At 46.3% G+C, this 17,151-nt stretch overlaps 1 protein-coding gene across 2 annotated transcripts in view; it reads right to left on the bottom strand.

Moving 5' to 3' along the window:
• SYNGR3 (synaptogyrin 3) overlaps positions 1 to 17,151 on the bottom strand; it is a 33,453-nt gene that overhangs the window by 6,016 nt on the left and 10,286 nt on the right. For both annotated transcript variants that reach the window (XM_087912561.1, XM_026704050.2), the window contains exons 2-3: positions 12,885 to 13,122; positions 6,905 to 7,047 (exon numbers count right to left, since the gene is read on the bottom strand). In XM_087912561.1, the coding sequence (XP_087768687.1) occupies positions 6,905 to 7,047; positions 12,885 to 13,122 (381 nt within the window). The remainder of the gene's footprint in view (positions 1 to 6,904; positions 7,048 to 12,884; positions 13,123 to 17,151) is intronic.

Raw genomic sequence — 17,151 nt, 5'->3', positions numbered from 1 at the left:
TTACGGGACAGGGCATCTGCTCTCCGATTTTGACCACTGGGGATATAAGTCACAAAAAAGTTGAACCGAGCAAAGAACAACTACCACCGAATCTGTCACTGGTTCAACTTCCTCGCAGTGGTCAAGTGCTCCAAATTACGATGATCCATCTGAACCTCCACCTTGTGCCGGGCCCCCTCAAGATGATGTTGCCAGGTCTCAAACGCAGCCTTGATAGCCAACAACTCTTTTTCCCAGATAGTATAGTTGCGCTCGGACGGAGTGAGTTTCTGAGAATAGTAAGTGCAGGGAAAAAGAGTGGCGTCATCCATTGGGGCTTGCAACAACACCGCCCCAATAGCCACGTTGGACGCATCCATCTCCACCACAAATGGACGATGTGGATCAGGAAACCTCAGGATAGGTTCTGCGACGAAGGCCTTTTTAAGAGCCTCAAAGGCCTGTTGCTGCGGGGGGCCCCACTGGAACGGGACCTTTTTTCTAAGGAGCTGAGTGATGGGATCCATGAGCTTGGCAAAACCCGGGATGAAGGTCCGATAATAATTGGCGAATCCCAAGAGACGTTGAACGTCTTTCACTTGACGAGGGGGTTCCCAACTACACAAAGCCTCCACCTTACGTGGGTCCATGGCAATGCCTTCGGGGGAGATGATGTGCCCCAAGAACTCTATGGAAGTCTGGAAAAAGAGGCATTTCTCCAGCTTCGCATAGAGTTGACACTGTAAAACCAAGCGAACATGTTGAAGGTGGCTGTCCCTAGATCTGGAATAGATTAAAATGTCATCCAGGTACACCACCACGAATCGATCGAGCATGTCTTGGAACAGGTCGTTCATCAGGTGCTGGAAGACTGCAGAAGCATTGGTCAACCCGAACAGCATTACGGTGTATTCAAAATGGCCATATCGGGTGCCAAACGCCATCTTCCATTCATCCCCCTCTTGCATCCGTATCAGGTTGTAGGCCCCTCGAAGATCAAGCTTGGTGAAAATAGTGGCCTCCCGCAACCGCTCCATCAATTCTGGAATGAGCAGCAAGAGATAACTATTTTTCACCGTAATAGCGTTCAACCGGCAGTAGTCGCAGCACAAGCGCAAATCTTCTGTCTTCTTTTTAACGAAAAGAACGGGAGCAGAAAGAGGGGATGACGATGGCTGAATAAATCCCCTGGCCAAATTCTTGTCTAAGAAATCACGAAGGGCGGCCAATTCAGGCTCAGACATAGAATACAGGTGTCCCTTGGGTAGTGGGGCATCAGGTAGAAGGTCCACAGGACAGTCATAGGGTCGATGGTGGGGGTAACCGATCCGCCTCCTTCTCGCTAAATATATCGACAAAATCAGAGAATTCAGGAGGTATGGAGACGGCGGGGGCGGCGATGTCCTGGCCAGCACAGGTGTGTCATAAATGGTCCACACACTGGAGGCTCAGGAACAAAATGGCGTTCTGCGCCCAAGCCACCAGAGGATCGTGTAACCGTAGCCAGGCCATACCAAGGACCAAGGGGAGATAGAGGTCTGCAGTGATGTAAAAACTAATCGCCTCCTCATGGTCCCCAGTAGCCAGGCGCAACGGCTGGGTAGCGAAATGAATGGGCCCAGCCCGAAGCTCCCGCCCATCAATTGTTTCCACCTTGATTGGAGGCTCCACCACAACCAAAGGGACAACAAAATGAGTTGCGAAGGCCTGGTCCATGAAACTGGTAGTGGCCCCCAAGTCCACCAATGCAACTGCAGGAATCCCCTCCAACCGGGACTGCAAGAAAACCCGCGTGTCTAAAAGTAAATGTCGAGGGGGACCGGAGTTCACCTCCGCTACTTTGGGGGGTTGGTTAATACGTGCCCGACCTAGGGTTTCCCCGAGGCCGGGCCTGCCCTGTTTCCCGACTGTACAAGGTTAGATTTGGGCACTGGCTTGCGTGTCCCCCATCGTTTACCGGGACAGGAATTCGCAAAATGTCCAGGCCCCCCACAATACAGGCATAAGCCTCCTTGAAGTCTCCGAGTACGTTCTTGGGCTGTCAAACAAGGTTGGACCGCACCCAACTCCATCGGCTCCTCAGCCCTGGCCACAGCACTGTGGGAGATCAAGGGCACTGGTTGTACAAGATGCTGTGTCCTTGAGGTGGATTGCTGCTCCGGAACTGGGCGTCTAGTCTTGCGCCATTGAAGCCGGGCGTCAATGCGCAAACATTGAGCCACCAGAGCATCGAGGGTCAGGGCCGGCTCCATGTGTACCAACTCGTTTTGTATGTCCTCCGACAGACCATCTTGGAAAGCGTCCATTTGAGCAGCCTCATTCCATGTAGAGTCCAAGCAGAGCAGTCGAAACTCTGAAATGAACTCCTGCAAGGGGCGTTTTCCCTGGCAAAGTTCCCTCAGGCATCTGGCTGCTGTCTGAGCCCGTATGGGGTCCTCATACATAAGTCTCAGGTGACACCAAAACCCCCAATAGTCCATTAGCAAGGGACTATTCTGCACCAACAAAGTAGTGGCCCACCTGGCAGCCAAACCCGCCAAAAGGCTGATAACAAACCCCACCCGAGCCCGGTCATCAGAAAAATCCTCAGGCCTCAGAGCCATAAACAGTTGGCACTGTCCCATAAAAGCCGGGAACATTTCAGGCTGCCCAGAGAACTTATCCGGCACAGCTACCGGGCATTTCCTACGGGGAGGGGCAGGAGGAGCAGCAGGAGCTTGCAGCAACGTAAGATGGTTAACCAGCTGAGTGACTTGTTGCTGCAAAACCTGGTTATCTTGTAGAAGTTGATTAATCTGCTGCTGCTGCTGCTGTTGTTCCATCTTGGTCAGAAGGTGGTATTTGCTGGTTCGGGACAAAAATGTTCTGTCTCACCTATGACTACGAGGTGAGAGTCCAAGTTCCCAAAGGAATATAAATAAACAGACAGCACCAGGAACGACAGAGTTAAATTCCTTTGGCTGGAGAAGTCCTTGGCAGTCTTCCAAAAGCTGCCTGCCAAGTCCGATAACAAACAAGACCATAAATCAAAAGGCAAACGCCGCACAGAGAATTTGTCAAAGCTGCTATCCCGAATAAACAAATTGTCCCGAATGAGGATTCAGAGCTAACACACCCTCTTTTATTTCCTGAGGGGCGTGTCAGTCTCTCAAGTCAGTCCCTGATTTGACATTTCCTTTTACATTGCATTTCACGCTTCTGCCTGCGTCTTTGCCTTGCATCAAACCAGCATTCCTCGGCTTGATCCTCAGCCAAGGATTCCGGCACTCTCTCCTGATTATCTGCCGACACCTGAGGCACAACCAGGGAGGAAGGTCCTGGGGAGGAAGATGATTCCGAATCTTCCAGCAAAGCAAGCTCAAACCTCAAGGCCAAATCCTCCTCTTCCTCATTACTCGAGCCTGTGTCTTCTAACAGAGCAGGCTGAAACCTCCGAGTCACAACATATATATATATATATGTATGTATGTATGTATGTATGTGTATGTGTATATGTATATGTATATGTATATGTATATGTATATGTATTTATGGCATTCAGCTTAGTTCGGGTATTTTCCCACGTCATTGTAGTTGTGCTTTTAAAGTTGTAGCAACGTTTGGCAGAATCTCATCTGCCACCATCAGGCTGATGGCAGATGAGATTCTGCCGAAACGTTGCTACAACTTTAAAAGCACAACTACTTCAAAAACAAATGCTACAATAATAAATCTATAATAACATCAACACAATAGCCCATTAAACTCTATAATTAAATTGGAATGTTATAAGATTTAATATATATATATACCCCAATTTCTAATATGACTGCAAGTGGCATTGGGGCAGGGGCAGCCTGCCCTCTCATGCCTTAGAAGGGGTCAGTTCTTGGGTGCCTGCTCTGCAAATGCCTTTCCCCTATAGAGAGCTGCTTAGAGGGCACTTACAGTGGGCAGATGTAAACAAATGTAAAGAATAATTGTACATTCTTATCACTAGCTGCTAGAGAATATATTACAGATCTTTTTTTAAAAAAAGTTCAGTATCTCATCAATGTCTCCAGATTTAAAACAAAAATCCCAAAGAATTCAGAACTGTTTGCTTGTTAATGCTGTTATAGAGTGGCAGAAAATTTTTTAAAAGGCAATTGGGGGAAGGAGGTATCAAGGCAAAGTTCTACCTCCAGCAAAGAATTTGACCAGAGATGTAGCATCTGTATTAATTTTCTATTCTTAGTCACTGCGTTTTGCTATGAGTTGAGGAAAAAAGGCTAATGAATCCATTTGGACCACTCTCAATTTCATTTTTTTGAGAGCTGAATTCCTTTTTCCCTCTTTTGTTGAATAAATAGGGACTAGAAACTGTATCTGATGAGGAAATATTGCCAGAGATGACAATGTGACCATCTTCAGGTATTGCACAAAAGATGATCAAGATATCTGAGTACAGAATAATGGATTTCAGTTACAATAAAGTCATCTGCTTGTTGAAAAAAAATCCCAATGTTAAGAAGAGGTAAAAAAGGCATCAATCGCCAAAAGGAGGGGCCCCCTTCCTCTGCCTGGGGCTCTTCCGGGGCAGCTGGAAGTTTATGCTTTGAGATGCTTTGATTGGGATCCTTCAACTCTCAATGCAGAGAGAGGGACTGACCCAAAGCCACCAGCCAGTTTCCATACCTACGGAAGGATTAAAACACACTTTTCTAGTCTACTTAAGCTTTGTGTCCTTTACTGAAGAAATGCAAACTGGGGTTTTTCCCCCCTTTGTAGAGAGAAAAACATGTATCAACCCTTCACAGTTTTCCCACTGACTTCCTAGAACTGCTTTCCACGCAGGGATGGGATTCTACCGGTTCAGCCCAGTTCTATAGAACCGGTTGTTACAGTTCCCAGTTGTTCAGAGAACCGGTAAAACGGCGCCCTGGCTGGCCCCGCCCCTCTCAGCCTGCTTCTCCGCTCCCTGCCCAGTCAGTCCCTATTGCACATGCGCAACATCATGCACATGTGCGACATGCCTGCAGCCTGCTTTTGCCCACCAGGCCAGCCATTGCTGCCGGCCTTTCGCTGTGGCAGAGCGAAAAGCTTGCAAGCTCCCCTCCCTTCGGGAAACGGCTGCTGGGCATCAGAGAAGCAGCCTGGTTGAATCCTGTTTCTCTCTGCTGCCCAGGAGCCGGTTCCCGAAGGGAGGGGGGCTTGCAAGCCTTTTGCTCTGCCAGGAGAGGCTCTCCCAGCAAGAGCAGGTGAGAGAAGCAGCCCGGAGCCGACATGAGCCTCTCCACTGATCTGCCTACTCGCAGGTAAGCCTGCAAGTTGTGCTAGCCCTTCCCCCACTGTCCCCAGGGCTCCCCGGGCCTCGCCCAATCTACCTAGCTGCCCCCCCCAACATCCCCGGGCTCAGCTGGCTGGCTAAGCCGCCATGCAGCACTCTCCCAGCTCTCCCTACCACATAGCAGTGTTCCAACCGGTTGGGCGGTGGACCCGGCTGCCGCTCATAAGCAGGGCCATCACCACAGTGTCTCCGCTGCCTCTGCCCGCTTCTCCCTGGGGCAAAACGGGAGGCAGCCAGGTTTGCCACCTCTGCCACCTGCGGAGGTGCTTTGGGAGGGCTGGGGTGGGGGGTGCTCAAGGCCCTGCTGCAGCCACACACCACTCCCTCCTCCCCACTTTCTTCCTTTTCCTGCCCCCCATTGCTGACTGGACTCGCTGGATCACAGTTCATCCCAGACCGTGTGTTTGTGTGTGAGTGAGTGAGGGGGGGGGAGGAGGGGGGGAAGAGAGGGAGGAAAGAGAGGGGGAGAAAGAGAAAGAGAGAAGGAAGAGACAAGAAAGAAAAGAAAGAGAAAACGGAAAAAGAAAAAGGGGAGAGACAGGATGAGAGAGAAAGAAAGAAAGAAAGAAAGAAAGAAAGAAAGAAAGAAAGAAAGAAAGAAAGAAAGAAAGAGGGAGAAAGAAGAAAAAAAGGAGAGGAAGGAAGGACACAACTCAGGAGACTTTTTGAAGCAGCACAGCAATCTAGGGCTGGCCTGCAATGAATCTAGGAGGTCATCTAGAGTCCAATCCCCTGCTCCAGCAGGAGATCCTTACAGAATCAAAGAATAGTAGGGTTGGAAGGGAGGGTGTGTGTGTGTGTGTGTGTGCGCGCGCGTGCGCATAGCTGTCAAAACTCCAAAAATAGGTCAAGTAGCTCTGGGGAGATCAGTCATAAATTAGAACACTTGCTAAACAACCGGCCATTAAGCAAGGACCACTTGTATTTGGTTTGCCAGTCACATGGCCCCCAAGCCACCCTCACAAATCAAGTCCCGCCCACAGAACCGGTTGTTACAAAATTTGAATCCCACCCTTGTTTTAACCGCTCCTGTTGCATGTTCCCCCAAAGAATTCAGCATCAGCTTCTCGTAATGCCAGGAAGGGTCTAATGGTTTAGCTGAGGTTTTTTAGGGTGTGTGTTCTCCCAAAACCATTATCAAGTAAACTCTTAACTAGGGGGTCTGATTAGTTGACTGCCTTGGAAAAATTATTCTTATGATTATTAGCACGAGGCAACTGTCAAATTTTTATCTACTATAAATCTTGAGGAACTTATCCCAAGCCCCACCAGGTCTTGTTCACTGGAATTCAAACACCCCACAAAGTCCCCAAAACAGTCCCCAACACACACATACACACACACACACTTTTCTATACATCATACGGCACAAGTATGTATATTGACTTTTTGACACACATCCACCAATACACATACAGATGCCCTTCTTGTCAGGTAGAAATACAGCATTTTAAGACATTAACACTGAAGGCACAGCCGCGTGCTAATTCTGACAATTTCCTTGCTACTGGATTTCTTTATTCATAATGTTCTAGTTTATTCGAGAGCCCCTGAATTAGTGCTTGCAAGGCTACCAGCTCTGGGCAGGGGGAGGAGCCCAGAACCTGCTTTTCTTACCCAGGAGATGATGGAGAAGAAGGAGAAGGCAATGGCGGCTCGGGCGGCATCTCCTCCTTGGGATGCCCCTTTGCTGTCAGGTGTCCGCTGCCACTGGTTGGCCAGAAAGCAGAACGCCACAAACCAGAGGAAGGACCAGAAGCCTGTCAAGCAGAAAAAAACAGTCAGAACCCCTGTTGGTTGGGCAGACCAACCAGGAACTCGTGGAGGAACCGCTCAGAGCAGCCTTTGCAAACTCTGGGAGGACTGCTGGCCTCCTGGAATCTCAGAGGAGAGCAACTAATCTTCCGGTCAGAACAAGGGCCCCTTCGTGCGCACTGGGACAATATGCTCCAATTAACAGACTAACCTTATCTAACAGAATTTCTAACTCAGAAGGTGCACAACTGGAACTTCATTGTAGCCCCTCTTAAGTCTCTCCTAAAATTCTCTTGATATAACATGGGCTAAATTAAGGTCCTGTTAGGTGGCCCCACAGCTGTTTGAAGGGCCACCCTTCAGCTCTGAGCATAGTTTCCAGGACTGCACCGCAGCTCTCACTCCTGGGCTCTGCCCCGTTCTATTGCCTACCTGGAGGAGAGACTGGAGGGGATGCTCAGGAGAGGGGCTAAAGCACAAGGGGGAGAGAAGAGAAGATCCAAACCCTCACAGGTGAAGTCCTGCACTGTCTCTACGAGCGGCTGGAAAGGCAAGGGCTCCCTTGGGGTGGATAAAGAGGAACAGAGTCCAAATCAGCCCCCCCTTCTCTGCCCTTGAGGAGGACCTTCAAGCAGAGATTGGACTCCCATCTGTCAGAAATGGTGTAGGGTCTCCCGCTTGGGCAGGGGGTTGGACTAGATGATCTACAAGGTCCCTTCCAACTCTGATTATCTGTTATCTGCCCTGTTTGGAACTCCGTGTCCAGTTTGGGGCACCACTGTTCAAAGGGACACTGGCGGATTGGAGGAACTTGACAGGAGAGCCACTGGGAGGGAAAGCAGCCCCCGGGGGGAGTAGCTGAAGACCCCACTCTGCTCAACCTGCAGAAAAGGGGTCTGAGGGGAGGTTTGGGAGCAGCCTCCCCCACCCCCCAGATATCAGCAGGGCTGCCACACTGAAGAGGCCTCAGACACAACCAGGACCGCCGCCAAAAGCCTACGGAAGGAGGGTCAGGCTAAATGTCCGGATGGTACCATCTCTGGTCAGCCAGTGCCAGAGACCCACCCAGGGGCTCCAAGGTGGGCTTTCCCCCCTCCCCCCTCCCCCCCCAGGGAGCCCCTGGGTTATTTTGAACAATGATGTATTCAGACGTTCTAAATCAAGGCAGCCCTCGACTGACCACATTCCATTCAGGGACTGTTCAAGCTTAACGAAGGCCCAGAAGAAAGTGACTTATGACCGTTTTTCACACTTATGACCATTGCAGCATCCCCAAAGCCATGGGATCAAAATTCAGGCGCTTGGCAACTGGCAGGTAACTACTGGGTGCAGTTGCAGCGTCCCAGGGGGAGTCACGTGACCAGCTTTTGCGACCTTCTGACAAGCAAGTCGATGGGGAAGCCAGACCCATGACACTAACTTAACATCAGCAGGGATTCACTTAACAACTATGGCAAAAATGGTCATAAAACGGGGCAAAGCATACTTAACAAATGTTTCACTTAACACCATAAATTTTGGGCTGAATCCTGGTCATAACTTGAGGACTACCTGTACTGCTTTGTTCTACCATTTAGAACCTGTCAGATCTGCCAGGCTCGGCTGGGCACCTCAGAGGCCCCCTGTACAGAGTACAGAGACACTATGAGAAGCTATATGATCAAGAGGCAATACTAGAAAACAAAGTACAGCAATATTTATAAGAGGCAGAATTACCAAGAATACCTGATGAAGTAAAGACCATGTTAGACGAGAAAATAACAATGATGGAATTGACAGAAGCAATAAATAGACAAAAGAATGGGAAAGCTCCTGGCCTGGATGGGCTACCAGCTGAATTTTATAAGACAATACAGGAAGTAATCTCTACTACAATGTTGGAAGTATTGAATGAGGTTTTGACAAAAAATAAAGTACCTGATTCATGGACAGAGGCATATGTTACACTTATACCAAAAGAAGATACTGACCCACAACAAATAAAAAATTATAGACCAATATCCCCGCTAAATGCTGATTATAAAATATTTGCTTCAATAATGGCAGAAAGACTGAAAAGATATTTAAACTATTTTATACACTCAGATCAAAAGGGATTTCTGCCTAAGAGACAAATAAAAAATAATATGAGGATAATATTGAATACTCTGGAATACTATAAAACCCATTCAGAGAAACAAATGGTATTAGTGTTTTTAGATGCACAGAAAGCATTTGATAATGTAAATCAGCAGTTTATGTTGATGCAATTGGAGGAGATGGGTTTCAGAGACAGATTTATTAAAGCATTAAAGGCGATATATAACAAGCAAATATTCAATACTTCCAACATTGATAAATGGAGAACTGACAGAAAATTTTAACATTCAAAAAGGAACCAGACAAGGCTGTCTGCTATTCCCATTATTGTTTGTATTGACTTTGGAAGTCTTGAACAGAAACATCAGGAAAAATGAAGAAATAAAAGGAATGAAAATAAAAAAGGACGAGTATAAATTACAAGCCTTCGCAGATGATTTGGTTTTTATATTGGAAGAACTATTGGAAACAGGCCCTAAGCTGATTAGAGAAATTTAGGAGTTTGGTGAAGTAGCAGAACTGAAAATAAACAAAGAAAAAACAAACATTTTGGCAAAAAATATGACAGAAAAACAAAACAAAAGATTAATGGACAAATTAAATATTCAAGTTACAAAAAAAGTGAAATATTTAGGGATACAAATGATAACTAGATGTGGAATACATAAAGAAGATTATGAGAGATTACTACCCTGTTTCTCCAACAATACGGCCTCCCCCAATAGGAAGTCCCAGCATGTTTTATAGGCATGAAATGAAATTAAGCCCCTCCCCCCCAAGTTAAGGCCTATATTAAAACATGCGAAATGGGGGGGAAATGGCAGGGGGCGGCTTGCTGTTAAGAAGTACTTTTGTTGCACACCCGGATATGGTGCTGCCTGCGTTGACCCTGATACAAAGTGCCCCACCAACGCCGAGGTCAACATCCAAGCTGTCGCTGCCCGCACTAAGATGCCAGTGGGGGGAATTAAGTCACCCCCGAAAAGACGGCCTAGCCGTTTTTTCGGGGCTCAAAAAAAAATAAGACCCGGCCTTATTGTATGAGAAACATGGTATAACACATTGCGATAGACTTGGAAAAATTGAAAAATTTACAACTATCTTTAATAGGTAGAATAGTGACAACTAAAACGAACATACTGCCAAAAATATTATATTTATTCCAGATGATGCTAATAAGATTGAAAAAAAAATACTTTGATGATTTAAATAAAATGATGTTGACATTTATCTGGCAGGGGAAAAAGACAAGAATTAAGAAAAAACTATTGCAGGATACAAGGGTGAGAGGGGTTTTTGGATTATTCAGTTGGGAACTATATTATCAGGCAACAATATTGATATGAAGGAAGGAATGGATTGTATTGAAAAATGCTAGATTATTTAACACTAGAAGGGCATGATTTACAATTGGGGTGCCATGCATTTTATGGTACAAGGATATTTTAGGAGATACTACATAAGGGATGCTTTATTAATAGTATGGGGGAAAATAAGAGACTATCGTTATATGAAAATACCAGTCTGGTTATCAACATTAGAAGCTTTTACACATCCACAGCTTTTAAAAAAGGAACACATTATTAGATATGAAGAAATTTTAAATGAAAAGGGTGAACTCAAAACAAAGCAAGAACTAGAGTTACAAGGGATAACTATAAATTGGTATTCATATTTGCAAATACAGACAAGGTACGAAAAAGATATTAAGATGGCTGGGTTTTAGAAGGAATTGACTGAATTGGATAAAATCCTAACAGGCACTGAAGAGAAGTTGATCAAAAAATTATATGTTATTTATTAGGAGTTGAATTAGAGGAAGAACAAGTAAAAGAATCAATGATTGCGTGGGGGAAAAATTTTGGATATAGAATAGATTTGGATAAATGGCAGATATTATGGTCTAGAAACTATAAATTAATTATGTCAACAGCCTATAAAGAGAATTTGTATAAGATGTTTTATAGGCGGCATCTATCCCCATCAAGAATTGCCAAGATGTTTAAAGATAAGTCGGCGAAGTGCTGGAAGTGTCAAAAGTCACCAGAATCATACTACTATATGTGGTGGACATGCACAGAAGCTAAAAAGTATTGGGCTAGAATACACATGTGGCTAGTAAATGATAAAACAGCATATACTTAAAATCAGAGACATTTTTATTGGGAATCTTGCCTGAGGGTTACAACAAAGAGTTAACATATTTGATTATCAATGTACTAACAGCAGCTAGGATTGTAATTGCACAAAATTGGAAAAATGAGAAAATTCCGATGGATGAAGAAATAATTAAGAAAATAATGGAATGTGCAGAAATGAGTTGATTGACAATAGCAATTAGAGAACAAGAAGAAAAATATTATTATAAAATTTGGAATTTATTTTATGAATGGTTGTATAGAAGAGTGAGAAATTGAAATATGTTAGTACAGTATAATATATTACTACTGATAAATGAATGAGTTAGAGTAAGAAAATGAATGTGAAATATATCATTGAAAGTTAATAATTATAATGTTAAGGATAATATAATAAGTGATATAACAAGTGTATATAATATAAAATAAGTGATATACGTAATATAAAATACTGATTAGAATGATTATAAACATGTATAGGTAATATATGTACGATAATGTTATTATGTGCACAAAGATATATGTACCCAACTGACACACTGTTGAACAGAAAGGAGGTTTTATTTGTTTGTTTTTGTTGTTGTAAAATAAAAAACTTTTTATTAAAAAAAAGAGGCCCCCCTGCCCTCCAAGGCTGGAAGGGCAATGAAGCTGCGTGTGTATGTGATGGGGAAAGCAGGGAAATGACAAGTGATAAAGACCAGGGAAGCTTGGAACCAGCATCCGAGGCCAGGCATCCTGAGGAAGTTGTGTGGAATACACCAAAACATCTCAGCATTCTCAAAAAACTTCCCCGCGTTCTGATTGGCTGAAGACGAATCTTTTCAGCAAGGGAAACCCACAGCTCAACTGACTTTACTGCAGAACATCTCTTTGTAAAAGAACCCTTCGCTTCCACCAAGGGGAGTCGAGGGTCTTTCTTTTCTAAGGGGCAGGCCTGACATGAGGCTCCACAGAGTTCTGAGAGAGCCTTTGCATTATCCAAAATGAAGGGGTCAAGCGTGTGCAGGAAGGCCCTGCCTCTCGTTGCTCTGCAGCCTCCTTGGCTTCCCAACTTTCCCTTCCATTCCAAGGCAAGCTTCAAAGCAAACGCACCCCTCACACACTCCACATCCTCACCCACAAATGCAGCCAGCTGGAAAACGCCCCCCAGGGAAACCTAAAAGCCATTCCTAAACGCCTTCAGAAATCACTGGGAAGAGGAGAGGAAAAAGAACACCTGAGAAGATGTAAAGCAGATTTTAACATAGTAGTTTTATTGCCTGATCGAACTGGTTTTGCTTTTCTTTGGTTGGATTTCCATAGGAATTGAGCACGACTAAACACTGTCTTTCTTCACACATCTGCAGTTGGACAAGCACTTTGTACGGCATGCTAGTGCCAGCCCATCCAGGCTTTGTCCATGGGCAGTGGTGGCACAGAGCCGTGCTCCCTGGGTGCACTAGGTCAGGCTCATGACGGGTGATTTTGCCTGCTTATGCAAAGCCATGCGATTGTTTCTTTATTCTGGCACCACATGCTACGTGGATACAAGCACGTTTAGTGGACCCAAGTCTGGGTTGACCATGTGGTGCGAGCCAGCCCCGGCGTGAGTCAAGCTCCTCGCTCCATCCCAACAGACATACCAGAAAAGCCAAGGTCCACGAGGACAAGGCGCTTCCTGTCCTTCACACTGCTGATCTGCTGGAAGTAGAGGTCCATCACCAGGAAGAAGGTACAGGCCAGGAAGGCCAGCAGCCCTATTGCGATGCCATAGTTGCAGGCTCCTTCATTGCTGTTGAAGATGCAGTGCAGCACCGGAGACTTATCTGTGTTCACGTAACCCTCATTGATGATGGAGCCAAACACCACAATAGAGAACACCTGCAGTGGGTGGGAGGGGAGGGGAGGGGAGGGGCAGGTGAAGGGAAGAGAGGAACAGTGTGCAGTTGAAACCTCAGCTCTTTCCAAAAAGCTTCATATTACACCATGTTTCGTTTCTGGTCCATCCTCAAAACAACTTATGTAACCAGAGAAAATATGCTAAAACATATCAAGAATATGTGGGTATTTGTGGAAGGTCTCCACTGTCTGATTATGGTACAAAACATACATCACAAGGGGGGAAAGTTTGGGAGGGAAGAGGAAAGACAAGTACAAGCTCTCTATTAAAACTGATGAGAACAGCGCATGCCTCTAGGATGGGGGCCAGCAGAGTCAGCCCAAAGCAGAGGCCATCACCCTGCCTGGGTCTTCTCTTCGTTCATTCATTCATTCATTCATTTGCTGATGACAGATACTTGATGGGAACAAGATTAGGGTGGGTTGTTTTAAAAGCAGGTTATTTTGCCCTCCCCTTTAGCCTTGCTCCACGTGGGGAGCCAAGGAAGGGGGTGTCAAATCAAGTGGGGATCTCAACCCCATGACCGAACATTACAATCACCGGACCCAAAGCTTGCCTGCATATGCTGTGACCTTCCCAAGTCCCAAAGGCTTTGACACTTTCTGACACACCCAGGATACTTCTGCATGGATGCTCCACCCCGCCCGAGGCCCCTGACCTTTCCTATTTATCTTTCCAACCTTCAGTCATCAGCGCATCTTCGCAAACCTTTTATCCTCCACGGGATAAAGTTTCAAAGAGCTCATAGGTGGCAGGAGCAACCAAAACCGCCAAGAGGATCTACAGGGCCACATGGGTCAGGAGGAACTTCTGACCAGAAGAGACGGGCAGGCTTGGAAGCTGCTGGGAAAGAACCCTGGAAGGCTGGAAAAAGCCAGGACCTCCTTGACCGCTGAGGGGAGGAGAGCAGTTCTTCCCGCTGGGAGGGCAGCAAGGAGGCAACCTCCCTTCCCCACAGAAAGCCAGGCAGGCGGGAAGACTCTGGGGGCGGGAGACCATGAGGATCCCCGGATGAGAGAGGGAGAGGGAGAGACAGAGGCCCATTGTGGCCAGGAAAACCACACGGAGGTAAGTCAGGTAAGTCAGAGGAGCCTTGATTTCCTTTCTGAGCTAGGGGAACTTCTGAACTCTTCCTCGGAAGAGGGAGAAGAGCAGGGAAGCTTGAAGAACGGGCCATAAGTTGGAAGAAAAGAGACTGTGGTCAGCAAAGGCGTCCTTGTCCGCAATTCTATCAGCCAAGAGCTGGAAGTAGCAATGAAATATAAAGCCTGGGCAATTTTGCCTCCATCGTGCAAATGAAGACAAAGTCCGCTTCAAGCCTTCCCTGCCTTGAGGCTCTTCTCTCCTCGACCTCCCGGCTTGCAAGTCTCCTCCGGCTTCTTGGCAGCATCAGAGCAGCAGCTCTCAGGCCCAGCAAGGAAAACACCCTCCGACCTAATGGAAGGCGGCTTCCGCCACTGTGGGACGCGGCTGCCAGGGATCGAAAAGCAACACACAAGTTGGGATGAAAAACTTGAACCTGAGACTGTCTACTATGGTCCTCACCCGCTTCCTAAGAGGCCGGTAGGGGGCGTGCATAAGCGCACCAACGTGCCTACCGTCCCTGTCCTATTGTTTCTTTTATTTTTCTTATGTGTATCCATGTATTCATAACTATGTTTTTACTCATACCTATTATCTTGCAAGCAATTGACAAACCAAGTTAAATAAATAAATAAATGACCCAAAGGCAACACAGTCAAATAAGCAAGAAGAGTCCCTTTAATACCTCCAACTTTGCCCCTAATGTCCAGGTTACCTTCGGCTGGAGAAAAAAAACTCTCCCAAGAACAGTCTTTCAGTGGAGGAAATTCAGTCCGAAAACAAAGTACATATAAACTATAAATAAAAATTGACACAAACCATGCTGCAGTAATTAACTTGACAGGGCAGGAGAAGGAATTGCAGACTTGAAAGGCCAGCAAAACACACAGTGGGAATCAGGGCCCTTTCCTCCTCCATAAGCCATGCAACCAATGTTGCTCCCTTCTCCGTTCCTCCCTGCGTGCCCTAGGATGAAGAGGGGGATGGGCCTGGGTCTTCCTCTGAACTCCCTCTACCTTGCTCTACCTCTCCCCTGCTCTGCCCAGCCGGACTTTGCCCTTCCTCAGTTTCGTCCACAGCCAACAGAGACATCCTCCCACTCCCTGTCAGCTGCTCGGCCTCCCCCTCAGAATCAGACTCTGACAGGGGCATGAGACAAGTCTTGGTCAACAAGAGGAATACCTGGATAACAGGATGGCATGGGAGAAGAACCTACTGACCAATATGACCTTCCTAGATGAGAGAGGACCCTCGGATGCTCTACCCCAAAGAGCCTCATTTATTTTTTAAGGGTGGGATATAAAGAAATAAAGAACTCAAGGCAGTGAAGATAGCAAATACTCCATCCTTCTCCTGTATTTGCCCATCACAGCAACGACCCTGAGAGAGGAAGCCTGGCCCGAAGTCACCCAACTGGCTTTCATGCCTAAGGAGGAACTAGAACTCACTAGAATGTGCCTTCAGCCCTACACCATGCCACCTAGCAGTTCCCCAGCAGTTTGGTCTGCATTAAATTAGTGCAAGTTTAGGCATCAGTCAAGATCCTGAGATCTGCAGGAACCGTGACATTTTCAACCTTCTTACAAAGCTGCAAAAGTATTTGTTTAGCATCTCTCTCAGTTCAAAGCCCAGGCAAGATTAGAAAGAGGCACATTTTAATTACAGCACCAATGTTAACGTGCTCAGTGCATTGTGAGCAGAAAATTCATCATTTAAAATTCCCAATATAAAAGTGTGCTGTAGATCATAGACAAAAGCAAATTGGGTAGCTGGTTTATATTAATGTTCAGATTAGATAACCCATTTAATTTACCTGAGGTGCATTGGATGACACTTGAAGAAATGAAAGACAACTCAGTATCTTCAGGGCAAATGAAGGCCAGGATAACAGATTCAGTGAGATTTGTGAGGCAGAGATTCTCCATGTGATAAAGAGCATCAAGTAGACATTTTTCACACCCCAGTGTGCAGCCGGTCTGAAATACTTTCTGCACTGAGCAGCAAGTTGCACCACCACGTGACACAGAGGGTCTTCCAATTCTGTGCCACAGTTGTGTGGTGCTGAGGGGAAAGGGTGAGTTCTGTGCAAGTTCAGGAACAAAGCCGGGAAGAGTTGCCAAAGATGGCAGGGACTGTGTGCCTCTCAACCCCCTGCCCTGCCGCTCTTTGCCTTGGGTAGCTTCAGGGCCTGTATTTCAGTAAAACCATCATTTCTGAAACATTCACCCCCATTGCAGAGATAGAGGAGATGCTTCCCTGCCTGGATTCCTTCTCCAAAGGACTTTCACTTTTCGAAGCATGCCTGGTTTTTGGAGCTTGTACCAGTGATGCTTTGCAAAGTGACACATTTATTTCATGGAAGGCCTCTGGTCTTTTCTTCCAAGGAAATAATAATGGTGGACAGCGGCGACTGTTCAAAGTTACAATGAGTGGAGGCTAAAACATATGAAGGAACTGGGCCTTGGGAACTGGGCATGTCTAAAGAAAAGGAGGACTAGGGCAGACACAATAGCCGTGCTCCAGTATCTCAGGAGCTGCCACCAAGAAGAGGGAGTCAAGCTATTCTCCAAAGCACCTGAGGTCAAGACAAGAAGCAATGGGTGGAAACCAGTCAAGGAGAGAAGCAGCCTAGAACTAAGGAGGAATTTCCCGACAGTGAAGAAAATGAACCTGTGGAATGCCTTCCCTCCGAAAGTTGTGGGTGCTCCAACACTGGTGGCTTTTAAAAAGAGACTGGGGAGCCATTTGTTTGGATTATAGCATTTTCTGCTTAAGCAGGGGGTTGGATTAGAAGACCTTGATGGTCCCTTTCAACTCTGCTATTCTGTTATTCAGTCACTGATGCCTCCTCTTCTTTGAATCAGATGAACGCTAGCCAGATAAATTCTCCCCTGGATAAACAGAGGTGTTTCTCTTCCTAGCAACGT

Source organism: Pseudonaja textilis, chromosome 14 (assembly GCF_049901715.1).
Source record: "Pseudonaja textilis isolate UNSWEBS1 chromosome 14, rPseTex1.2, whole genome shotgun sequence".
Taxonomy (NCBI): Eukaryota; Metazoa; Chordata; class Lepidosauria; order Squamata; family Elapidae; genus Pseudonaja; species Pseudonaja textilis.
This window is presented reverse-complemented; position numbering and strand designations above follow the sequence as displayed.